The sequence below is a fragment of the Diospyros lotus genome, chromosome 4 (assembly GCF_014633365.1).
Source record: "Diospyros lotus cultivar Yz01 chromosome 4, ASM1463336v1, whole genome shotgun sequence".
NCBI classification, from domain to species: Eukaryota; Viridiplantae; Streptophyta; class Magnoliopsida; order Ericales; family Ebenaceae; genus Diospyros; species Diospyros lotus.
In genome coordinates, this window is record NC_068341.1 from 26,883,979 (window position 1) to 26,911,150 (window position 27,172).

Consider the following 27,172-nt stretch of genomic DNA (forward strand, 5'->3'; position numbering starts at 1 on the left):
ACAACTCATCTACAAACACATTTTGGTTCATCTTTAGTAACTTAGTAGGAATTATTTATGATCTTATCATAAAAACTCTCTACTTATTAAACTTATGAATAATATGATGTAAAATTATATGTAAATAATAACATATTTCAACATGACTCCAAACCAACCAACTCATATATTTATGTATACTTGCGTCAACCATCAACCTGTCACTTCATAAGTTATAATAATAATGCCCTTATTATATAATATTTAAAAAAAAATAGTTTATGGGACCTACATTAATTATTTTTTTTTGGACCTGCTTAGACCCAGATCCGCATTTTTTTTTTTTAAAAAATAAGTGATTAAATATAATAATATTGACAAACCAATAGATGAGAAGATGCGAAAGACCTCAAATGATGAGATCTGCAGCTTAATCTGATAAACAATTTCATAAGATGATTTTTTTAAGTGTACAGTGGACAGACATACTTTCTTTTGTTTGTTTTGATAATAATGAATGGCCCACCCAATAATAATAATAATAAATAAAAAACAGAATTTTAAGAGTAATTAAGCTCCTCTATTAAATTGATTAAAGTAGCGTTAGGAGTGTGCTTTGCTTGCTATTAAGATTCTCTTTGAATCACATCTCACATGCATCTGAGGTGGAACCCACATCCCTTTACGTCTTGGACCCCCCCCCCCCCCCCCCCCCCTCTCTCTAATTAGCAACTTTTTCCTCCTTTTCTTTAATTAAATAACAATATACCCAAAATTGCCCAAAATAGTAACCTTATTAATAGGAGAATTTGAAAAGAATTACTTCCAGTTTAGTTAGAGGTTGTGTAGTTTTATTCAATCTTTAGATAAACTGGAGTCATATAATTTATGGGTTTAAATATAAAGATTGATAATATTATTAATAAAATTCAAGTAAATAAAAGACTCATAAAAATATGTAATATTTTTTTAAATTTTTCACAAAATGGTATTTGGTTAATTTTTCACTCTTAAGGAATAATAATAATATTCAGAGGGAGCTTCAAAGTTAATAAAATGCGAGTATATATGAGAAAAAATATTTCATGTTTAACATAATATTATTAATTATTTATATTATGATATATGTGTTATTTTATATACGATATTATTAAGTTAGAGGACGGTATAATCTTTTGTTTTTAAGTTGAATATTAGAATTAAATTAGTTTAAATTAATTAGTTAATTTTTGGGTTCCTTATTTGAAGCAATTATTTATTTCATTGGCAAAATTGATAAATAATTCGTTGAGAATATTATTTATTGAAGTAAAAAAAGTTGAATAAATAAATACGAGTGAAATTCAAAATCAAATCAATACTAAATTGACTTAAAAAGATGGGTTGGGTTCAATTATTGCGTGAATGAATATGAATCATCTTAAAAACTAAGTTAAAAACACGGCATGTGTTAGTTAAATAAATAAATAAATAAATAAATAAAAGCATAAATCCCAAGAAATTAGTCAAAACAGTAAAGGCCAATTGGCTTGACGACCCTCCACACTCGCACCGAATCATTCGCCCCCTGCCTCCGACACTCGAAAAGAAGAAGAAGAAGAATTTGAAGAAGAAGAAAGAAATTACGAGAGAGAGAGAGAGAGAGAGAGAGAGAGAGCCGCAAATACTCAGCAAATCAAACTCCCTTTCTCTGTATCCAAATCCTTCAATCACTGAGCTGTGATCTCCTTGTTCTTTTTCTAAAAATAGCGAGGTATTTCTTCAACAATATTGTTTCCAATTCAATTCCATTTTGCAATTACTTGTAGCCTGCAATTTTCCCTTTTCTGTTAATGGCAGCTCGCTTAGCCCTAGGATGTGGTAATGCGCCTTCTGATCTGGATCTCAATATGGTTATCGGAATTGAATCTTATCATGGCTATGCCAATTTGATATTACACACGTAATATTGCGCATAAGAAGAACAGTTTCTGATTTGATTTTAATCTCTTTGTTGGTTCGTGTTCTACAGGGTGTTTGATTTATTCCAATTGTAAGCCAAGAGGACTGGGTCGAGTGGGTTCTGGAACACTGGTGGAATTTTGCGTCGGTGTTTGTATATGTATAAATGTATTGGATGGTTCGGGTTCCGAGGAGAAGAATTGAGGGATTTCTTTAGTTTCAGAGGAGAGCGCCTCCGGAATATGCATTTCACTGCTGAGGTAAAGTTAATTATTTTGATATTATTATTTCTTTCTGGTATGTGTAGTATTTTGGTGGGTTTTGATCTCCCTAAATAGCCACATTTTGCAATTTCTCTTACACTGAGGGAAGTCAATGGCTAACTTTTCTCTTGTTAAAGTGGTTTGGTTTTCTTGTAACGATACCGTGATTGTAAATTCTGATGATAGGCGCATTTAATTATAATGATATGTGGTTTTGTCACTTGGGATGTTGGATCTTTTGCTAATGGAATTGGAATACTAAATTCTGGTGTTGTTTGTTCTTATTATCACTTGTTCCTTTTTGTATAGCAATTTAGAGTTCATTTAGTAGACTTCGGCTATAGCACTGTGCAGAAGTCTAAAGGACATTACTGAAGGGGAGTTCTGTTGCAAATGTCGAAGTCTCTCTCCCCTGAACCAAGGGAGTCTGAATCCTCATCTACTTCAAAGCCTAGGTTAGTGCTGCTATCTCTTAGCTTTATCAATGGCAATGTAAGAAGCATGGAACTGGACTTGGTATGACATGGATGGCCGGCAAGTCATTTTTTTCTCTTTTCAAAAGATTATGACAAGATACATCAAGAAAACATCAGTAAATAAATATCATTTTATCTGTATATATGTGTAGCTAGTTCTGTACTATTTATATGATAAATAAATATCGGAAAGCTGTGTTTATAAACAAGTAAAAAGTTTTGGTTTGCCGAATTCTTGAAATTAAAAGGTCTAGAAAGACCTAATAGATATTACTTTCTATTGTTCATTATTTAATTATTGACTCTTAACACATTCTTTTAAACTTGTAATGTGGGTCTAATTCTTGTAACTGATCAACACATGTTCTTACTATTGACACAGGCTTTATTAAAGTTCCTGAGAAGTATTCAGATACTTAAATATATTTTTCAATTTTCTGAGAATTATATGCTAAATATTGACAAGTAGATTAAATGTTTACTTTGCAGAGATTCAAATGGAAGAGCAGATATGGATGATCCAGAGAAAGCAATGGCTACTGTTGCTCGTCTTATTGAACAGCTACATGCTAAGATGTCTTCACCACATGAAAAGGAGCTTACTACGGCACGTTTGCTAGGAATTGCGAAATCTAGAAAGAAAGCACAGAGTCTTATTGGTTCGCATGTTCAAGCAATGCCATTGTTCATATCCATTCTTAGGAATGGCACTATTCTGGCAAAAGCAAATGTTGCTGCAACGTTGAGCATCCTTTGCAAGGATGAAGATTTACGATTGAAGGTGCTTTTGGGTGGATGTATCCCACCATTACTCTCACTTTTGAAATCAGAGTCAATTGAGGCAAGGAAGGCAGCAGCAGAAGCATTATATGAAGTTTCATCTGGTGGACTTTCTGATGATCATGTAGGTATGAAAATATTTATTACAGAAGGTGTAGTGCCGACATTATGGGAGCAGCTTAATTCAAAAAAGAAGCAGGACAAAGTTGTGGAGGGGTTTGTTACCGGGGCTTTGAGAAATCTCTGTGGTGACAAAGACGGGTATTGGAGAGTGACACTTGAGGCTGGAGGAGTTGATATTATTGTGGGGCTGCTTTTATCAGACAATGTTACTGCTCAATCCAATGCAGCCTCTCTATTGGCCCGTTTGATGTTAGCTTTCAGTGATAGCATCCCCAAAGTTATAGATTCTGGTGCAGTTGAAGCTTTACTTCGACTTGTGGGCCAGGAAAATGATATTTCTGTTCGTGCCAGTGCAGCTGATGCTTTGGAGGCTCTTTCCTCAAAGTCAACCAAGGCAAAGAAAGCTATTGTTGATGCAGATGGTGTGCCTGTTCTCATCGGAGCTATAGTTGCTCCTTCTAAAGAGTGTATGCAGGGGGAGGGTGGCCATGCTCTTCAGGGGCACGCAGTGCGAGCTTTGGCGAACATATGCGGTGGAATGTCTTCTCTAATACTATATCTTGGAGAACTTTCCCAGTCCCCACGCTTAGCTGCTCCTGTTGCTGATATAATTGGAGCGCTTGCCTACTCTCTTATGGTTTTTGAACAATCTGGTGTTGAAGAAGAGCCCCTGGATGCTATGAAGATAGAGAGAATCCTAGTTGTTCTTCTGAAGCCTCGAGATGATAAGCTGGTCCAGGAACGTCTTCTTGAGGCAATGGCCAGCCTCTATGGGAACACCAATCTGTCAAGATGGGTCAATCAAGCTGATGCAAAGAAGGTGCTTGTTGGACTCATAACAATGGCTGCTGCTGATGTGCAAGAGTACTTGATGCTTTCTCTGATAAGCTTCTGTTCTGATGGTGTGGGTATCTGGGAGGCTATTGGAAAGAGAGAAGGCATGCAACTATTGATATCATTGCTGGGGTTGTCCAGTGAACAGCATCAAGAGTATGCTGTTAAGTTGCTGTCCATCCTGACTGAACATGTTGATGAGAGTAAGTGGGCAATCACTGCAGCTGGGGGAATTCCTCCACTGGTACAATTATTAGAGATGGGATCCCAGAAGGCAAGGGAGAATGCAGCACATGTTCTATGGAATTTATGCTGTCACAGTGAGGACATTCGTGCCTGTGTTGAAAGTGCTGGAGCTGTTCCGGCATTCTTATGGCTTCTAAAAAGTGGTGGACCAAAGGGACAGCAAGCCTCAGCTAAAGCATTAACAAAGCTTATACGGACAGCTGATTCTGCTACCATTAATCAGTTGCTGGCTTTGCTCCAGGGAGACTTCCCAAGCTCAAAGGCCCACATAATTAGGGTTTTGGGTCATGTATTGACCATGGCATCGCAAAGTGATCTTGTGCAGAACGGAGGTGAAGCCAATAAAGGGCTGAGGTCACTAGTCCAGGTTCTCAATTCCTCTAATGAGGAAACCCAAGAGTATGCAGCTTCTGTCCTAGCTGATCTATTCAGCACCAGACAAGATATCTGTGACAGTCTTGCAACTGACGAAGTTGTGAATCCTTGCATGAAGCTTTTGACCAGCAACACTCAAGTCATTGCATCACAGTCAGCTCGAGCCTTGAGTGCTTTGTCCCGTCCAAGCAAGACTAGCAACAAGATGTCATATATTGCTGAAGGGGATGTCAAACCTTTGATTAAGTTGGCAAAAACTTCTTCAGTTGATGCTTCTGAGACTGCGGTGGCAGCATTGGCCAATCTTCTGTCAGATCCCCAGATAGCTGCAGAAGCACTAGCAGAAGATGTTGTTTCTGCATTGACTAGAGTGTTGGGGGAAGGAACTCCTGAAGGTAAGAAGAACGCATCACGTGCCCTTCACCAATTACTGAAACATTTTCCAGCAGGTGATGTGCTCAACGGCAGTGCTCAGTGTCGCTTTACTGTTCTTTCTGTTGTGGATTCCTTAAATGTAATGGATATGGATGGGACTGAAATTGTTGATGCTTTAGAACTTGTTGCACTACTGGCAAGGACAAAACAAAGTGTGAACTGCACTTATCTCCCTTGGTCTGCCCTTGCTGAAGTTCCATCAAGCTTAGAGCCTCTTGTCTGCTGCCTGGCTGAAGGTTCTCCTCTAGTGCAAGACAAGGCCATAGAAATTCTGTCTAGGCTTAGTGGGGATCAACCAGTAGTATTAGGTGACCTCTTGATTGCAAAATCTAAATCCATTTTTGGACTGGCCAACAGAATAATGAACTCTACCAGTTTGGAGGTGAGAGTAGGAGCAGCAGCATTGCTCATCTGTGCTGCCAAAGAACATAAAATCCAGTCAATGGATGCACTAGATGTGTCAGGATACATAAAACCCCTGATATACACATTAGTATATATGATGAAGCAGAATTCTAGTTGTTCTTCTCTAGAAATTGAGGTCCGAACTCCTAGAGGTTTTGTGGAAAGAACTGCTTTTCATGAAGGAGAGGAGTTTGATGTTCCTGATCCAGCCACTGTTTTGGGTGGTACAGTTGCTTTATGGTTGCTATCAATAATCTCTTCATTTCATACAAAGAATAAACTTACTGTAGTGGAAGCTGGAGCACTTGAAGCCCTCTCTGATAAGCTCACAACTTATACTTCCAATCCACAGGTCTGGAATTAGTCTTTTGTAATGTTGGGGTTTTTACTTTTACTCTCATTCTTTGTTTTTTCTTACAGTTTACTGGGATGCCCATTAATAACTTACTATTAGCTATGTTCTGAATCTGGTTGCTCCTCAATAAAGAATAAGTTTGGTACAATATTAAATTAATTCCTATTTTAGGATAAGCAGAGATGTGAAGTTTTTGTCAGTCGGCATGACCTTGACTGAGATAAAATTTATTTTTGTTCCAGGAGTAACTTTGTTTACCATTTAAACTAAAAAAGTTGACTTGCTAAGATTTTTCTAAATTGTCCCTTTTCTTTTATTTCTCAGTTTTCCTCCCTTTTTGCTAGTGATGTTTTACTATGATGTCTTTTTAATGAAATTATTTTCTATAAGCAAAATTACATTCCAATTGCACAATTCCATATTTAGATGTTCTTGATAAGTTATGGTTGGAGATTAGGGTGGGATTTATTTGGTTGAGTCTGTAAACTGAAAGGATCTATGTCTTCACATGCATGTAGTGATTCAGGAGCAAAAGAAATAGCGGTTTTGGGGTTTTAGAGTATTGGCATGTCCAACACAAAGCTTTAACATCTGAACTTGAGTTAGCTCTTGTGTCATCTAGATTTATGCAATAGATAGACTTTTAATGTCTTCTATTTCTTGGATGGATTTTGTAATAATATGGCAATAGGGTAACTAAACAACAACAACATATCAATCCTTAATCCTACTATGTGAGGTAGGCTACATGAATCCTAGCTCGCTCTCCAATTCTATCTACGGTACCCAAGAGTCTCCCATCAAGTTTTTCTTGATCATCCTCTTCCTCTTTTGCTACATACTTGTTCAATTCCATCCACTCTCCTATAAGAATCTCTATTAGTCTTCTTCTCACATGACCAAACCAGTTTGATCGTGTCTCATGTATTTTATCTTCAACTAAAGCCACTTCAACCTTGTTACGAATAATCTCGTTTCTAATTTTAATTTTTCTTGTATGGTCTTATTGCACCCATCATAATATCCTCATTTTTGTTATACTCATATTTTGCATATGTTAGTGCTTTACTGCTCAACAATCTGTGTCATACAACAAAGTTAATCTTATAACTGTTTTATGAAATATTCTTTTTAGCTTTAACAGAACCTTACTATAACATAAAATGTCAAATGCACTTCTCCATTTTAACCACCATGCCTTAATTATATAGGAAACATCCTCTTTAATGCCTCCATCCTCTTAGATGGTTAATCTAGGATATCCAAACTGATATTTTCTTGTTATGACTTGATCTTTCAATTTTACCATAATATATAATTCCGACATTTTTTTCTATACTAATGTTCTATATAGTTGGCTTTCAATTTACTTGATTTAAAATCTCTACATTTTAGAATATTCCTCCATATCTCAAGCTTAGTATTCCCACATCTTTTGTCTCATTCACCAACATGATGTTATCTACAAATAGCATACACTAAGGCATATCTGCCTGGATATGTTTAGTGAGTACCATTACTAGGGGAAAGAGGTAAGGGCTTAATGTAGCTCTTTGCAATTGAAACTGAAAAAGCTTTAGAATTTCCTCCGCATGTTCTGACATGTTTTTGTGCTCCATGATACATGTTTTTGATAACTTGTATATAAGCAATTTAAACATCTTCTCTAAAACCTTATATAAGATTTCTTTAGAAAGTTTGTCATAAGTTATATTTTTAAATTTATAAATTCCATATGTGAATCCTTTTGTTTATCTCTATATTTTTGCATTATGTGCCTCAACAAGTATATGGCTTCAATTATTGACCTATCAAGCACAAAACTACATTAGTTTTCAAATTCCTTGGTTTCTCTTCTTAATATTTGCTCAATCTCTCCTAGAGTTTTATAACGTGACTCATTAGCTTGATTCCTTTATAATTTTACAACTTTGAATGTCCTCTTTATTCTTATAAATTTCACTAAAGTGCTCTTCCTCCGCTAATCCATATCCTTTTGATTTAATGATCTTATTAAATATTTTCATTAATTTAAAAAATGCCCTATTTATCTTGTCCAACTGCCACATAATTCCTATTTTCTTTAAAGTTATAAACCCCAACATGACACTTGTTCCTCTGCCTTCATTGAATAACTTCGAGGAATACTCCATCTCTCCTTGATCATCCCTCATTTCCTAGTATTTTTTTAGTTTACTTATTTTATGCATTTCACCAGCTCAAATTCCTTGTTTTTGCTTCTCATGCTTTAGCTAGTTTTATTTTTGAGGATTGTATGTAGCTAATAAGTCAGGAATTCGGAAAGGTATCTTGAAGTTAAAGAGTATTTACTTGAACTTATTTTCTTTGAAGTGGGGAATGGCTCTGTGGTTTCAGCATGAAGTTTAATGGCCGGTTTTGCAAGTTGCCTCTGAAGGAGACTTCTAGAGTTGTTCACAATTGGCATTTTACCTAGAGGCATCAATGATGGACTGTTGTACTCGTTGGATTCAGCTGGTTTGTACTCTCTTAGTTTTAGGAGCTCTAGGATTGGCAGCTACAATTTGTTGAGTTATATTCTAGGAGAATTCATGATTATTCCATTCAATCAGGGGTTGTCAACTCTTTTTCTTGAAGGTTCATCAAGAGTGGTTTTTCTTCTTCGACTTATTGCATCCTTGTTGGTAAAGGAGGGAAGCTCTTTTTATTGGAAGGTGATTTTGAAATAGAACATGTCAAACGTGATCTTTGCTTGGACAGCACATTCCCTGTTGCCAAATAAACATGAAGCATGGTTGATGTAGGACAGAAGTAGAAATAGGAATTAATATTGTTTTTTTTTTATTTCTGTTGTTTATTTCCTATTTTCTACATCTATATTAAAATCAAACAAAAGAATACTAAGTCCGATTTCTATTCTGTCCTGCATCAACAGTTTTTTTGTGGTTTGGCATGGAATGGAATATGTCTTTGGTGACTAGAATCTCTTTGCTTGTTGGGCTAATACTTGCCTGAGGAGATGAGTGTAACGACCCGTTAAAGGGCCTAGAGTTTTTATTGAAGTTTATTTATATGTGTTTGAAATTTTTGGTTTAAGTAGAATTTTAGATTATGTGAAAATTTTGAAAGAGCATAAGAAGGGCAATTTTGAGAATTAGGAAAAAGAGGAATATGCATGTGATATATGATAAGGGTATATTTGAAAAGATAAATAATGGGCCAAATACGTGAGAGATTAGGATTGTTGAAAAAAAAAATTAATTACGATTGAGATTAGGATTTATATTGGAAACCAATATAAGATGAGATTAGGATTTATGTTGAAAAGCCAAAGTAATATGGGATTATGATTTAAGTTGAAAGGCCAAATTAAGATGGAATTATGATTTATGTTAGAAACCAAACCAATATGGGATTATGATTTATGTTGGAAAGCCAAAGTAAGATGGGATTATGATTTAGGTTGCAAATCAAAGTAAGATGGAATTATGAATTATGTTAGAAAGCCAAGGTAAGATGAGATTATGATTTGTGTTGAGAAGTCAAAGTAAGATGGGATTATGATTTTTGTTGAAAAGGTATTTATATATATATATATATGTTAGATGTTGTATGAAAGCAAAATGAGGATTATTTCATGTGTACATATTGGATAAGGATTAGGGTGTTAAGTAGAAGATTGGATTGGGAGAGGTGAATTACAATTGGAGTTGGAGAATGGACAACTATATATATTTTACATGTAAAATAATGAGCAAGTAAGAATTTCAATTGGAGTAGGAGTCCAAATTGTACGAGGAATTGGGTTAAAAACGATTTTGCCAAGTAAATATTTAATGTGATATTTTAGAAATTTTAAATAGTGAGAATAGCATTAAGTGGGATTTAGATTATGTGGAAAATATCTATAAGGGAAAAAAGAGCAAATTCAAGAATTTAAATAATATTTTGAGGATGATAAGGAGATTTGAGGATAATTAGAAAAACAGAGGGATTTGAAGATAATTTGTGCGTGAGGATATTTTGAGTTTGAAATATTCAAGGTGTTAAAGGATTAGGAGTTTGAAATTGTAAAAGGATTAGGACTTATGGGTTTCTCCTCTGTATATATACCCATACAACTTATATTTTTCTTCACACCATAAGAAGAAGAAGAGAGTCCAAGAAGTTACAGCACTGTGAGGATTTCAGTAGGAGAAGTTGCGTTGCAAATTTCAAGTCCAGTCAAGAATTATAAGGCATGTTCCTACTACCTTTTTTTCTTTTAGAGGCAAGTTCTCTTCCTGTAATCCTTTTCTTTACTGGATTTATGTCTGCAAGTTTTTCGTGTTCTCAGATTTTTTCAAGTTTTTCGTTCTCATAGTTAGTATATATATGTTTATATGTCCAGTGAGTTATCTTAGTCCTTGATTTTGCAAGTTCTTACTACTTCTTTTTCTTTTAGAGGCAAGTTCTCCTTCCTCCTTTTATTTCTTTTGGAGGCAAGTTCTTTAATATTCGTTGCAAGTTCTTTAATGTTCAGTACAAGTTCTTAGTTCTTAGTGCAAGTATCTCTCATTGTAATCCTTCTTTACAGGTTTCATGTTTAGCTTCGTTCTCAGATTTTTATCACAGTTAATAGATATATATATATATGTATATATGTCTAGTGAGTTTCTCGTATGAGCGGGTAAGTCTTGTATTTTTCTTTAGCAATCTCTTTTAGTGTGATCTTTGAATCATTCCAGATATTGTTCCATGTCATTTGGGTTTTGATCACCCAAGTTTCTTTCGGAATGGTGTAGTTATGATAGGTTTGTATTAGAACAAGAATACTGATATCGTATGTTTTATTTCATAAGATGGTTCAGGTATCCGAATGAAATCTCTCACATCCGGATGGTTTTGTTTGATGTTTGTGTCTGATATCTGAATGACTAGTTGATATCCAGATAGTTTCCATAAGTTTCTGTGAGTAATATCCGAATGGCCAAGGAGTCATCCGAATGGGTGCAAGTTCTTTTTGTGAGAGATATCCGGATGAGTCTTCATCATATCCGGATGCCTTAAATCATATCTGAATATTGTTCTATGTATTGATAACAGATATCCGAATGAGTACCCTACATCCGGATACCCTCTTCTCCCATCCGAATACAAATATGTGTGTGATATCCGAATGTCCATATACAATGTCCGAATGCTTTCCCTTATATCCGAATACAAGTTAATGATATCTGAATATGTCTCATAATATGAAGTATCTCACATCCGAATGACTTGAATCATATCTGAATGTGTGAGCCATGCATCCAAATGCTAGCATATGATATTCGAATACCCTCGTATCTAAAAGCCTCATATCCGAATAATCTATATAATATTCGAATGTAATCCTAAGTATATCCGAATGCAAGTTATTATACAAATGCAAGTCATTATTTGAACACAAGGATAAATATTCATAAATATTGAAATCCCACATCAGAATATGATAAATCTCTCATGCTTATTCCATTAATCAAGAGTCCTAATAGTTATACAATCCAATAGTTTGATAAAGGTTATATCTTGTGCCTAGCATTGTTATGTGGCATGTATGATATTATGTGCATACGACTTGGTATGAGCATAGAGCATGACTTTATGTGGAGCACTTCATATTGTGTGTGAGTATGTCTATGTGCATTGCATTATATGAGGCGGTTTAGTCCGCGAGGCGCAAGACCCACAGTTCAGTTTCATGGGGCACAAGGCTCGGGGGTGCAAGACCCACAATTCAGTTTTAGTTTCAGATTATTATACAGTTTATGTGCATTAACATTTATCATATATGTGCAACTATACAGTTGATGAATAATCCCTCGGTGCAAGATCAATTAATATTTCATGAGTATCGATGCTCCTTGGATTCAGCGATAGTTCTATTTCATGTTATTACTTGTTGAGCCTTGTGGCTCACCTTGTATTCTTCACCATTCTAGGTCTTAGCAGGGGAGTTCCAAAAGTCGGGCTTAACAATGTCGGGCAGTAAAGTGTGTACAGAGAGCTGTTCAAAAACAAAAGATTTCTCGGTGTTGTTTGTGTCTTGAGATTTTAGAGTATTTTATATTTTCAGTTGAGTGACTTCCTTAGTCAGTAGTTTTTGTTTCAGTTTATGTTGAACTCTCTCACAGTTCAGAATTTTGTTGCAGTACGGTTTGAGATGTTTTTCAATATGATGTGTTCAGATTTGTCAAATTATTTATGATTCTCGATTTTAGATTTATTGTGAGTTTTTATTTTAACTCTTTTTCAATAGTACCAGCTCCTCGATAGTTCTAGGAGAGGGGGTGCTACAATGAGTGTTAGGAACCCTTATGTTCCATAAAGGGATTCCTTATTCATTTCCTTACACATTTTGTATGGTAGTTGTATGTAGTTGTACCTTCAAGCTGCTGCTTGAATTGTACCTTGTAGTTGGCTTGGCGCCAACGTCAAGTTGCATCTGGGCTTAGTAAATAAACGCTAACCTAGCTAATGAGAAGTATCGAGAATTATCCAGTCAATTTCAGATCCCTCTCCCTCCCAAACCTTCTTTCTCTCTCGCTCCCTCCCGTTCTTATCTCCCTCCATTCTTCTCTCATTTTCTCACCCAAATTCTGTCCCAATTCTCATCAATTGAGGAGAATTGGTTGCATTAGGTCCAAGACCCTGACAAAGTGGTATTAGAGTTGATGATTCTCGGATATTGATGGGTGATTGTTTTCGATCCGATTTTGAATGAATCAGAGTAGATTGTTCCTCGACTGAGAATTTCGATGAACTTGATTGTGAAGGCGAAGCAAGACGGCGGTTGAATAGCAATTGAGGCGAGTGTAGACTCCTTATGTGATTGCTGATCGACGACAATTGCTATCGTAGGCGGACGCTTGATCTAAGCTAGATTACTGATTCAAGCTATTTCCCATGAGGTCTAGCTATGGCCAACGGTACACAGATGAAGCATTTTGAGTCCCAGCCACAACAGATGAACACGATAATCACCGATCTTCAATTGTGTGTGAATTTTCTGGAAGTTGGAGCCAACAGAATCACGAGGCGATCCTTATGATGGATCAGAGATTGGATGCCATGAATCAGAAACTTGAATAGAGTTTGGATAGTGCTGTCGGACAAATATGCGAGGAGATGAGCAATTAGATGCACGAGCAAATGCAGCGATTCATGGTGATGTTTGCGAGGCAGCCTCAAGTAAGTATCTCTCCCAATTTCCCTCCTAGAGAATGGACTGATCCGATTCTTCCAGGATTTGGACCAGCTCCTCCTAGGACAGCTGCTTCCATAGAATTGGAGTTGGAACCTGCTGCGATCGGAGAAAATTTGGAGGAGAGGATTGTCAGAAGGCAACAGGAAGTATCAGCCACACAAAATCTGCCTTACTTTCCGATCCCGAAGTTGGATATTATGATGTTCGAAGGGCAGAATCCAAGATGGTGGATTAGGCGCTGTGAGAAAAGTTGTTTTTATCCTATACCTGAGCAGCAGAGGATCACCCTAGACTCTACATATTTCAATGATGTTACAGATTCATGGTTTCAGAGTTGGATACGGGGGCAAGGTAATTACAGTTGGCCAGACTTTGTTGAAGATTTTTGTGCCAGATTTGGAGATAGAAACATGACGGATATAGTCGAAGAATTTAACAAACTGAAACAAGAGGGATCTGTCCAACAATATCAAGTGAAGTTTGAGGAATTGAATTCCTTAATGCTTAACCTCAACCCGTATTCAATTGTGGCGTACTTCGTCTCAAGCTTCATTAGCAGCTTGAGCGAAGAACTACGGCCTACAGTCAATATGTTACAATTGAGGATGGTTAAACAGGTTGTGGACAGCGCTAGGTTGCAGGAATTAACAGTAGAAGCTTTAGCGAAAAAAAACATAATCCAGTTTAGAGGATTTGAATTAGGAGAAGCACAGATGTCCTCAGTTACTAGGAATTTCAACACTGGGATTAGTAAGGGAAAATTCGTGCAAAAACCTCCCCAACATCCATCAACTTCACATCAAACTAATATGACAAAAGCTGCTTGCATAGAACAGAGGAGACAGATGGGACTATGTTTTAAATGTGGAGAAAAGTATTTTCCTGGACACAACTGTAAAAGGCAATTGCTGCAGTTGGAAGGTAGGGAAGAAGAAAAAGAGTTGACAGAGGAAATAGCAACCACTGATGAGATTGAAAAAGGGGGAATTTCCTTGCATGCTTTAGAAGGGTGTCCCTCTAATAATATCATAAAAATGGAAGTCCAAACAAAAGGGAGGAAGCTGATGATATTAATCAATAGTGGCAGTGATTGACACTGCAAGGGACTTGGGTTGTAAATTGAAGAATACTCTTCCCTTGTCAGTCACTGTGGCAGATGGAAGTAAGATGTATGGCAATTCCAAGTGTACTAACTTTATTTGGCCAATGCAAGGGGAGGAATTCATCACTTCATCACTGACCTTCGGTTGTTAAAATAAGGTGAATGTGATATTGCACTAGGAGTGGACTGGATGAGCACATTCAGCCCAACTGTATTTGATTTTAACAAATTGGAGGTTACCTTTGAAAAGGAAGGAACGAAGGTGACTCTTACTGGCAGCTTGGAGAGGGGTGCATGTAAACTGCTAACAGGGAAGAAATTACAAAGTTTTTTCAAGATTGCTCCCTACAGGCTGTGGAAGAGAAGAAACAGACAGGGTTGATATTGGGGAGCTGAAAGTCCACGAATAAAGGAAGTCATTGTATTTCTTGAGGACAAAAAATTTTTGGGGGGGGGGGCGGGGTCGGGGGCGGGGGCACTGGTGTTTGTCAGGAACCATCATATTCCATAAAGGGATTCCTTATTCCTTTCCTTGTACATTTTGTATGGCAGTTGTATCTTCAAGCTGCTGCTTGAATTGTACCTTGTAGTTGGCTTGGTGCCAACATCAAGTTGCATCTGGGCTTAGTATATAAACACTAACCCAGCTAATGAGAAGTATCAAGAAGTATCCAAATCAATTTCAGATCCCTCTCCCTCAATTTCTCTCCCTCTCGAACCTTCTTTCTCTCTCGCTCCCTCCTGTTCTTCTTATCTCCCTCCATTCTTCTCTCATTTTCTCACCCAAATTCTGTCCCAATTCTCATCAATTGAGGAGAATTGGTTGCATCAGGTCCAAGATCCTGACAATGGGCCAGCCAGTAAGGCTTGGAATTGTTTGTTTGTTCATCATTTGTAACTTGAGGAGAGAGAGGAAAGAAGACCCTTTGATAGACAAGTGATATATTACTGCATAGATAGGATCAGTGCTTGTTCTTTAACTCTTTTGGTTGGACATACCCTTGTTTAACCCATTTTTGTGGTTCTTTTTGGGGGAATCTTTCATCCTAAAGATATATCAGTTTCTTTTTGGTTACTCGTGTGTAGGATTGTGATAGGATTCCAATAGAATTCCAATACAATCCAATATCAATATATTCCAATCCCTTTCAACAGAAAAACAAGAATGAAACAGGGCGTTCGAGAGGCCCTAACTCTCCCAATTCTCCATCTCCTATCCTACTTATGCCCCCTTCCCACGCTTTCCTAACAGAATTCCCATTCACACTGCTGATTATTCCTTCAGCAGTGTGGATTACAACTTTACCCCTCCTTCCCCATGCGCACATGCTGGTTGTTACACCTGCATGTGCGGTCCCCTTAATTCCAGCCTCAAGCCTTCAGTTGCTTGTTACGCCTATGATAGGTTTGTTGCACCGGCGGCCTATCATTACTCCCCTCTTGGACTTTCACCTTGTCCTCAAGGTGAAAAGCTGGAAATTGTTGCTGAATCATGTTGTAGGGCTCCCAAGTTGCCTCTAACGGTGGTAAGCCCTTCCACTGGATCAGGATATCCAGCCCGCGTAAGTTAGAACCCTTCCCAGGCCGCACTCCCAACACTGCTTCTGGTTCAACCTTCATTTCTAAGTCAGCCTGCAGCTCGAGGGGAATCTGCTCCATTGCGCCGGGCCTGCCCTTAGCTTCTTTCAACTGAGACACATGGAAAACCGGGTGAACCCTGCAGTTGACTGGGAGTTTGAGTCTATAAGCCATTGACCCCACTTTCTGCTCAATTTCAAATGGCCCATAGTACCTCGGAGCCAGCTTCTCATTAGGTCTGCCAGCTAGGGACTTCCTTCTATACGGCCTTAATTTCAAGTAGACAAAATCACCAACTGCAAATTGCACATCCCTTCTCCTCCGGTCAGCCCCCTTCTTCATAATCACCTGAGCTCGTTCCAGTTGATTCTTGAGCTCGTCCAATGCTAAATCTCTCTCCAGCAACTGCTGTTCCACTGTTGATATCGGGGCTGATCCCTTGTCAAATCGGATCAAGGTTGGCGGCTCCCTCCCATAAACAGCTTGGAAAGGAGTAATCCGTGAAGCAGTGTGGTATGAGGTGTTGTACCACAATTCCGCCCATGGCAGCCACACATACCACCCTAAAGGCCTTGTTGATGCAAAACAGCGCAAATAAGTCTCTAAGGTCTGGTTGAGTACTTCCGTTTGCCTATCCGTTTGCGGGTGGTAGGCCGTACTACGTTGAAGCTTAGTGCCTTGAAGTCGAAATAACTCTTTCCAAAACGACTCATAAAAACCTTATCTCGATCCGAAACAATAGTCCTAGGCATACCATGCAACCGAACTACCTCTTTTATGAAAATTCCAGCTATTGCTCCAGCTGTAAAGGGGTGTTTGAGACCAATAAAATGGCCGTATTTGCTGAGTCTATCTACAACCACCAATATAGCATTCATATGACCCGATTTCGGTAACCCATCAATAAAATCCATGGCTATATCCTCCCAAATCTGACAAGGAACCCGAAGAGGCTGCAAAAGACCCCCTGGAGATAAGGACTCATATTTACTTTGCTGGCAAATGACACACCTTTCCACATATTGGCGTATGTCCCGCTTCATGCCCGCCCAAAAAACACTCGCTGCAATCCGCTTATAAGTCTTTAGGAACCCGGAATGACCCCCTACACTGCTATCATGACCCTCTTGGAGCACCAAGGGAATTAGGGAAGACTTCTTAGGCAGGAACAACCGCCCCTTATAGAGGAGTTGGTCGCCTACTAGCTGAAAATCTGAGCTGTAAGCTGGATCCGCCTTTAATTTCTGTATGATTCCATGTAAATAAGCATCCTTCTCCACTTCTTGGACTAGCTGATCGAGTTGCACCACCCTTGGCACCGTTAGAGCGAATAGAGCTGCTGGGTGGCTGATTCTCGAAAGGCTATCTGCAGCCTTGTTCTCCAATCCCGGTCGGTAGTGTATCTCAAAATGGAAGCCCATTAGTTTCAGCATCCACCTTTGATAATCCGGGCTCACCATTCGCTGCTCAAACAAAAACTTCAAGCTTTTTTGGTCCGTTCTTACTATGAACTTCCTTCCCCAAAGATAATGTCTCCATTTCTGGACTGCAAACACCATGGCCATCAACTCCCTTTCGTAAACCGATTTTTTCCTCTCCGATGGTTTAAGAGCATGGCTGTAATATGCAATCGGTCTATGATTCTGCATCAACACTGCCCCTACTCCATGCCCTGAAGCATCGGATTCAATTATGAGGGGCTGATCGAAGTCCGGTAGTGCAAGAACTGGCAGCGACACCATGGCTGTTTTGAGCTGCTGGAATGCTCGTTCAGCCTCTCCATCCCAACGAAAGTTGTTCTTCTTTAGTTTCTCGGTGAGGGGCCATGCCATCTTACCATAATCCTTCACGAACCTCCTATAGTACCCCGTAAGACCAAGGAATCCCCGCAACTCCTTCAAGGAACTTGGCGCTAGCCAGTCGATCATGGCTTGCACCTTGCAACGATCAGTCGACACGCCTTGTTGGGAGATGATATGGCCCAGGTATTCAACCTCCAACTGCCCAAAGGAGCACTTCTTTTTGTTGGTAAACAGCTGATTTGCGGCCAGCACTTTTAGCACACAACGTAAGTGCTGCAAATGTTGGTCAAAATTTTGGCTATAGATTAAAATATCATAAAAAAAAACCAACACAAACCGACGCAAATACTCCCTGAAGACATCATTCATCAAGGATTGGAAGGTGGCCGGGGCATTTGTCAATCCGAAGGGCATGACGAGGAACTCATAATGGCCCTCATGTGTTCGAAAGGCGGTCTTTGGTTCGTCTCCAGCCTTGACTCGAATCTGGTGGTAACCAGATTTGAGATCCAATTTCGAAAAAACCTTCGCGCCATGTAGTTCATCCAGCAATTCATCAATGACTGGAATAGGAAACTTGTCGGGGATTGTCACCTTGTTGAGAGCCCAGTAGTCTACACAAAACCGCCATCCCCCATCCTTCTTCTTAACGAGCAACACCGGGCTAGAAAAAGGGCTAACACTAGGTTTGATAATACCAGCTGCCAACATCTCTCGTACCATCTTTTCGATCTCATTCTTTTGAAGATACGGGTAGCGGTAAGGCCGAACACTAACCGGGGGGGTGTCGGGTAGGAGATTGATGGCATGATCTCTGTTTCTAGTGGGTGGCAGTCTCACTGGGTTGGAAAAAACTCCTTCAAACTCAGCCAATAATTCCTCCAAACTTCCGGGCAGCCCCACTTGCAGCTCATTGCATTCAGCAGCCACCTCTCCAATTTCCAACAACACTCCCTCCCCACTCTCCTTCAACGCCTTCATCATAGCTTTTAGGGAGACTAATGTTTTACTTAAGCTAGGATCACCCTGCAAAGTCACTGCCATCCCCCCTACTGAAAACTTCATGGTCAGATTCCTCCAATCCACACTCATCTTACCCACCGAAGCTAGCCATTTCATGCCAAGAATGACATCCGAACTTCCTAACTCAAGGGGAAGGAATTCTTCCACTATCTGCAAGTTATCCAAAGACAATTTGACCCCCTTGCAAACTCCTGCACCTTGTACCGCCATTCCAATTCCCATTATCACCCCATATCCCGCCGTTTCCGTCCTCGGTAAATTCAAGCGTTGCACCAACTCGGAGGAGATGAAGTTATGGGTTGCTCCCCCATCCACCAGAACTACCACTGGCTGCCCTTCTATGAGCCCCCTTAGCTTCATCGTTTGAGGGGTAGTTAATCCAACCACTGAATTCATAGATAATTCAATCACCTCTCTTCCATATTCCACCCCTTCGTCACCTCCTTGCTCCTCTTCTTCTTCTGCTGCAACCTTGCCTATTTCTTCATCATAGAGCATCAGCACTTGGAGCTCTTTGTTCTTGCACCTATGGCCAATCGAGTACTTCTCATCGCAGCGAAAGCAAAGGCCCTTCTCTCGCCTTGCCTTCCACTCAGCCTCACTAAGTTTCTTGAAAGGAAAATTGCCACCATTACCTGCGGACTGAATCCGGAGGCCTGGTTGGTTCACGGACCTTTGGGAGGAACCCACACCTTTCGCGGGTACCGGTGACAGCCGACTCGCGATTGCGGTGGTGGTGGAATAACCGCTCCTAGTTAACCCAGCTGCCCGATGGTAATGTTGAAGAGCTAAGTTCTTGTTCTCAACGTTTTGTGCCACCACCATAATTCGATCAAGCCCCCGCAGTTGTAACACTCTGATCTCGGCTCGTATCTCTGGGTTGAGGCCGTTGAGGAATTGTCCCTCCAAAAACGCCTCCGGCACATCAGGTACTGCCGCAGCCATGGTCTCAAACTTCAAACGATACTCCTTCACCGATCCCTCATGCCGAAGAGCCAAGAACCGCTCCTCTAACGACCCCTCCTGAGTGGGGCGAAACCGGCTCAGAAGTCCTTGTTTCAGGCCCTCCCAGCTCCGAATTCCTCTTCGCCTGGTCTCCCATTGAAACGACGACAGTGCTGCGACTTCAAAACACAGGGTTGCGGAGTCAATCTTCTCTTCATCCGTGAGTTGGTTGACAGCAAAATACCTCTCGGCTCGAAAGATCCATTCATCTGGATTGTCTCCTTCGAAGAGAGGCATCTCCAATCGTCTTCCACGTAAGTCCGCCCGGTACTCGCCCCCACTACCCCCTCCTGGATTGCAACCCCCCTTAACTCCAGGGGTTACTTTGGAATCCAAAGTGAATTCCGAAGGCCCTTCCCGCTCTCTGGACTTGTTCTTCCTTTCCCGCTCCAGCTCATCCCACCTCGTTCGCATGAAAGCGAACTGTTCAAGCAGCATCGCTACATTACGCTCCACCGACTGTACATTCCCTCTAATGTCGTCGACCCCCCTTTTGACACCTTCCACCGTTGACTCCAACTCGCCAACACGCTCTGTCAAGTTCACCATCAGGTGCGGATTGGCTCTGATACCAAATTGATAGGATTCCAATAGAATTCCAATACAATTCAATATCAATATATTCCAATCCCTTTCAACAGAAAAACAAGAATGAAACAGGGCATTCGAGAGGCCCTAACTCTCCCAATTCTCTACCAAAAGCTCGCTCCCCAATTCTCCATCTCCTATCCTACTTATGCCCCCTTCCCACGCTTTCCTAACAGAATTCCCCATTCACACTGCTGATTATTCCTTCGGCAGTGTGGATTACAACTTTACCCCTCCTTCCCCATGCGCACATGCTGGTTGTTACACCTGCATGTGCGGTCCCCTTAATTCCAGCCTCAAGCCTTCAGTTGCTTGTTACGCCTATGATAGGTTTGTTGCACCGGCGGCCTATCAGATTGTGCCTTCCTTTTGCTGTGGTCTTCTCTAGTATTTACGACAATAGGGCTTTGTGAATACTGGTGAAAATAGTATAGTACCACTACCTGCATCTTAATTTTCGCTTTCTTGTTTTTCAAAAAAAGGAGAAGGGAGAAACAGACTGGGACAATGTGCAGTTATCTTTTTAGCATAATATAGACATGTTTTTAGTTATAAATGCCCATAATTCTAAGATTTCACCAGAATTTTAGAAGCACCTTTTCTTCTATTATTTACTCTATTTTTTATTTTTGGGTGGTGTTGGAAATTAGCACTGAATCAGCAACATTGGATCATACTAGATTATCAATCACTGGCTAAGATATAAACATGCTTTCTTACTGCAGCCTCTTCAGATTAGGCAGTTTGCCTGCACAGACTAAATTCATATGTTTAGTTGGCTGTCTGTGTTTGTGTATTTCTAGATTTTCTAGCTGAGACAAACGTTTATCTTCATGCACAGGCAGAATTTGAGGATACTGAGGGCATATGGATAAGTGCCTTGCTCCTGGCTATATTATTTCAAGATGCAAAAGTTGTGTCATCTCCTACAACAATGCGTATAATACCTTCGCTTGCACTTTTGCTGAAATCTGAAGAAGTTATTGACAGGTTTTTTGCTGCCCAGGCAATGGCTAGTCTTTCTTGTAATGGAAGCAAGGGAATTAATCTTGCAATTGCAAACTCGGGTGCAGTTTCTGGGTTAATAACCCTAATTGGTTGCATAGAGTCCGATATGCCAAACCTTGTTGCTTTGTCTGAAGAATTTTCTCTGGTAAGGAATCCAGATCAAGTAGTTCTTGAACATCTGTTTGACATTGAAGATGTGAGAGTTGGTTCCACTGCACGCAAAACTATCCCTTTGTTGGTGGATCTTTTGAAACCAATGCCAGATAGACCAGGTGGGCCTCCAACTGCCGTTCACCTCCTGACTCGAATTGCAGATGGCAGTGATACGAACAAATTAATTATGGCTGAATCTGGAGCCCTGGAAGCTCTTACAAAGTACCTATCTTTGAGTCCCCAAGACTTGACTGAGGCAACCATATCAGAATTACTGAGAATATTATTTAGCAACCCTGATCTTCTTCGTTATGAGGCATCTGTTAGTTCCTTGAATCAGCTCATAGCTGTTTTACGGTTGGGATCAAGGAGTGCCAGATTGAGTGCTGCTAGAGCTCTTCATGAACTTTTTGAAGCAGAGAACATTAGAGATTGTGAAATAGCCAAGCAAGCAGTTCATCCTTTGGTTGACATGCTTGAAGCTGCATCAGAATTTGAGCAACATGCTGCGCTCATTGGCTTGATTAAGCTGACTTCAGGAAATCCTTCAAAAGCTGCTCTGATGACTGATGTGGAAGGGAACCCCCTTGAGAGCTTATATAAAATTTTGGCTTCCTCTTCTTCCTTAGAATTGAAGACAAATGCTGCAAAGCTATGTTTTGTTTTCTTTGGTAATCCAAAGTTCAGGGCAATGCCAATTGCCTCTGAGTGCATAGAGCATTTTCTATCACTGATTCAATCTGATAAAGATACTGCAGTGGAATCTGCTATTTGTGCTTTTGATAGATTGTTGGAAGATGAACAGCATGTAGAGTTTGCTGCAGCTTATGATGTTATCAATCTCCTCGTTGGTTTGGTTTCTGGCTCAAATAATCGGCTTATTGAGTCTAGTATCTCAGCTCTCATTAAGTTGGGCAAAGACCGAACTCCCCGCAAGTTGGATATGGTTAAAGCTGGCATCATTGACAACTGTCTTGAGCTTCTTCCCACAGCACCAAGTGAATTGTGCTCATCAATTGCTGAACTCTTCCGCATCTTGACAAATAGTAGTGCAATTTCTAAAAGCTCTGCTGCTGCAAAAGTTGTTGAACCGCTTTTTCTGGTTTTGCTTCGTCCAGATATAAGTCTTTGGGGCCAGCATAGTGCCTTGCAGGCGCTTGTTAATATTTTGGAGAAACCACAGAGCCTTGCAACTTTGAAACTTACTCCAAGCCAGATCATTGAGCCTCTGATTTCATTTCTTGAATCGCCGTCCCAAGCTATTCAGCAGCTTGGCACAGAATTACTATCTCATCTTCTTGCTCAGGAGCATTTTAAGCAAGATATAACAACAAAAGGTGCAGTAGTTCCCCTTGTGCAACTTGCAGGAATTGGAATCTTGAACTTGCAGCAAACAGCAATTAAGGCACTGGAAAGTATCTCTTTAAGCTGGCCAATGGTAGTTGCTGATGCTGGATGTATATTCGAACTTGCAAAGGTTATTATTCAAGATGACCCTGAACCACCACTTGTATTGTGGGAATCAGCTGCACTGGTTCTCTCCAATGTTCTAAATTCAAATGCTGGTTACTATTTTAAAACACCAATTATTGTTCTTGTGAAGATGTTGCACTCAACACGGGAGGATACAGTTACAGTGGCTCTTAATGCATTGATTGTTCAAGAGTCAAGTGATGCTTCCAGTGCCGAACTCATGACTGAAGCTGGTGTGATTGATGCCCTGTTAGACCTATTAAGATCTCACCAGTGTGAAGAGGCATCTGGAAGACTACTTGAAGCTTTATTCAATAATGTGAGGGTACGAGAAATGAAGGTTTCCAAGTATGCAATAGCACCTTTAGCACAATATCTATTAGACCCACAAACTAGATCTCAGTCTGGCAGGCTTCTTGCAGCTCTTTCACTTGGCGACCTTTCTCAGCATGAAGGTCTTGCTAGAGCCAGTGATTCTGTATCTGCATGCCGAGCACTGACAAGCTTGCTTGAAGATCAGCCAACAGAAGAAATGCAAGTGGTGGCTATATGTGCATTGCAAAACTTTGTTATGCGCAGTAGAACTAATAGACGAGCAGTTGCAGAAGCTGGAGGTATATTGGTTATTCAAGAATTGCTTCTCTCTGCAAATTCGGAGGTTGCTGCACAGGCTGCTTTGCTCATCAAGTTCTTGTTTTCAAATCACACACTTCAAGAATATGTATCAAATGAGCTTATCAGATCTTTGACAGGTAAATTACAGTTGAAACAATTTAATCCTCTTTTACTGTGTTTATTGATGTTTTTCATAACAAATTTCTGTCTGCATAAATTGTTTTTTCTAGAGGGAAAATTGTACAAAAAAAAAAAAACTCAACTCTTACCTTTGTTCCAATTTTGGACTGAACTTCTAATCTTTTCAATTGTAGTATCCAACTTTAATTTTGTTTCAACTTTGTGCTGAATTTTTAATTTTTTCAATTAGTAAAGACCATTAAATGCTGACTTGGTCTACTGAGTTGGTTGATGTGGCTACCACCTCAACAGTTTTTGCCACATCAGCTTATATTTATAGAAGAATATATTTATTAAACTAAGATATAACTATAAATTTATATAATATATATATATATAACTTCTATTGGCGGGTTTTAGCTGAGAGTGATAGAAAGGGTTGAGAGAGAGAGAGAGAGACAGAGCTAGATGGCGGACATGAAGAAGATAACCTAGATTCGATGAAGATGAACCTAAATTTGGTTTACTTCATTGGGGCCAATGGGGGTTGTTTGCCAGCGACGGCCTGTAGGTGCTGCCAGTTATAGCTATATATATATTTATTATAAATTTATATTTATATTTTAGTTTATATAAGTATATTCTTTTATAAATATAAGCTGATGTGACAAAAACTATTGAGGTGGCAACCGCACCGCATCAATGGAAAGTTATTTAAAATAGGGTGTGTACAAATTGCTCAAGGAATTTTTTTCCTGGCTTCGTGATGTGATTTTTTTCTTTTTTCTTTTTTTTTTTTTACTTTGTTTTTTTTACTTTTATTTTTTGGTATTTGTGGTCAAGTCTTGGTAGCAACTGTAAGGTTGCTACTTTGTGATTGATAGATCATGGGTTTAATTTATGGAAACAACCTTTTTGCAAAGCAAGTATAAGGCTGTATACAAAAACGACTATTCTCCAACCCTTGCAAAGAAGGGAGCTAAGAGACATAAATTTATTTATTTGGTCTATTGATTTATATGATGAGTGCGGTGAATAGTGTGTAGGTTTTCTTTCTTCAACTTGTAATTAATACTGATCTTCTCTCATTACCCAATTCTGCAGCTGCACTAGCGAAAGAATTGTCCTCCACTGCAACAAGTTTCAATGAAGAAGTACTGAGAACTATACATGTTATATTCACCAACTTCCCCAAACTCCACATTTCTGAGGCAGCTACCCTCTGCATTTCTCAGTTGGTAACAGCGCTTAAGTGTGGGAATGAACCTGTGCAGGATACTGCATTGGACATCTTATGCTTATTAAAACATTCTTGGTCAACCATGCCTATAGATGTTTCAAAATCTCAAGCTGTGATTGCATCTGAAGCCATACCCACTCTTCAAATGCTGATGAAAACCTGCCTGCCTGGTTTCATCGAGAAAGCAGACAGCCTGTTGCATTGTATACCAGGTTGTTTGACTGTTACCATTAAGAGTGCAAATAATCTGAAGCAAGTCATGGGAGGGACAAATGCTTTTTGTCGATTGATGATAGGTAATGGGCCTCCACGACAAACTAAGGTAATGATTTGGCTTGTATAATAATGAAATGTAGGAGAAATGAAATATTTACCTAGCATAGTTTAAAGTTAGCTTCCCTTTTTGTGTCTTGGTACTCTTCTATAGCTTGTGGGACATTTCCACATCATTATTCTTCATGTTTTTAAATATATTATGGAGTAGCATTGGATATCTGTGCAAAGCCATAGTGGAATTTCCTTGCTTAAATGTCGTGCCAATCTGTAACTGCCTTTTAACTAACCTTAACTAGCTATTCTTTCACAATCCTCTTATGTAATAGGGAGCATCACTAGCATTAGTGGAGTCAGCTACATGTATTCAAGGTTGCCAGTCATCTCCATTCATACCCATATCTTCTATAAGACCATTATATCCAATGTCATGCCTAAGAGTTCTCTACTAAGTTTTCTTTGGTCTTCCTTTACCACTTCTGCCACTAATTTCTTCTATTTCATCCACTAGCATACGGTTTCATCCACTAATTATAATCTTATTATGGATAATCTTATTTATAATTTTGTCTGTCTTGTATAGTCAATTCACCCTAACATTCTTGTGTTAGTTTTACTCATATTTTGCATAGGTTAGCAGTCTTGTATAGTCAATTCACCCTAACATTCTTGTGTTAGTTTTACTCATATTTTGCATAGGTTAGCAGTCAAGAATACAGCTACATTTCATGCAAAATGGGCTTTATTTTTCAGGTGGTGAGCGGCAGCACCTCACCTGAATGGAAAGAAGCGTTTACATGGGCGTTTGATGTACCACCAAAGGGACAGAAACTACACATAGAGTGTAAAAGCAGAAGTACTTTCGGAAAGGTAACTAGATTGCCTTGATGCATTTACTTTCAAGCACCTTGGGAACTGGGCATTGAACAAATTCTCAATCAGCTATTTCAGCAACCAAGGATTGTCAAGTCCTGGCCACATAATTATTAAGATGAGCACTGCCATCGTTTTAAAAAAGTGGCAGGATTTTTAAATCTTGCACTCATCCACATGACATGCTAACAGGTCCCTCTTTGGAGATGGCAATGCCATCATAATTTGCATAAGCATTTCATTTTTTTTCCCAATGCTTTAACCATGGACTGCTTTTTCAGACGAGCTTAGGCAGAGTGACGATCCAAATTGACAAAGTTGTGAGCGAAGGCGTATACAGTGGACTCTTCAGCCTTAACCATCAAGGCAGCAAGGACGGGAGCTCCCGAACACTTGAAATTGAGATTACCTGGTCCAACAGGATATCTGAGGAAAGTGTGTGAACGAATAATGGGCTAAGCACAGCGAAATTAACCATTGCAGGGTATTAGCTGATCAAAGTAATGGTAAGGAGTCATTCTATTCCAGTGAGGGAGGGATCAGGAGGTTGGTTTGCTCATGAGTATTCCGCATCTCCTGAAGACAGTTTTGTAAATTTGTGAAGAGTCTATGCTTGCGTTGTAAAATGCACAAGGTTGAGTTATTTATGAAGGTGAGAGAGTGAAATCATAGGAAAAAAAGGGTTTGTCAAGATGTAGAAATGCTGTCTAGAAAGTTTGTTTTGTACAGATCAGTCTTAGGTGCTAAGTAGTTACTTAAGCATGTTAGAGGAGAATGGGACCAAGCTTTTGCTGCAGAGTGCTCCCACTTTAAAAGGGGTAAATAGGCTGCACTTCTGCCTCTGTTGTTATAGTTGGCGACTCATTTACCACCACATATAAAGAAAGAGTGATTACCTTC

The 27,172-nt window shown here is 39.4% G+C and overlaps 1 protein-coding gene across 3 annotated transcripts; it reads left to right on the forward strand.

The window, feature by feature from the left end:
* The first annotated feature begins 1,511 nt into the window (after positions 1-1,511).
* On the forward strand, positions 1,512-27,172 carry LOC127799240 (protein CELLULOSE SYNTHASE INTERACTIVE 3). 3 transcript variants are annotated; one of them, XM_052333077.1, is made up of 8 exons: positions 1,512-1,732; positions 1,991-2,180; positions 2,493-2,638; positions 3,149-6,209; positions 21,359-23,903; positions 24,991-25,448; positions 26,153-26,269; positions 26,554-27,172. In XM_052333077.1, exons 3-8 carry the CDS (start codon positions 2,577-2,579, stop codon positions 26,713-26,715), a joined length of 6,405 nt encoding a protein of 2,134 aa, XP_052189037.1. In that variant the 5' UTR covers positions 1,512-1,732; positions 1,991-2,180; positions 2,493-2,576; the 3' UTR covers positions 26,716-27,172. The 3 variants fall into 3 exon arrangements, with proteins under 3 accessions (XP_052189037.1, XP_052189038.1, XP_052189039.1); XM_052333078.1 differs by having other exon boundaries at positions 2,528-2,638; XM_052333079.1 differs by having other exon boundaries at positions 2,538-2,638.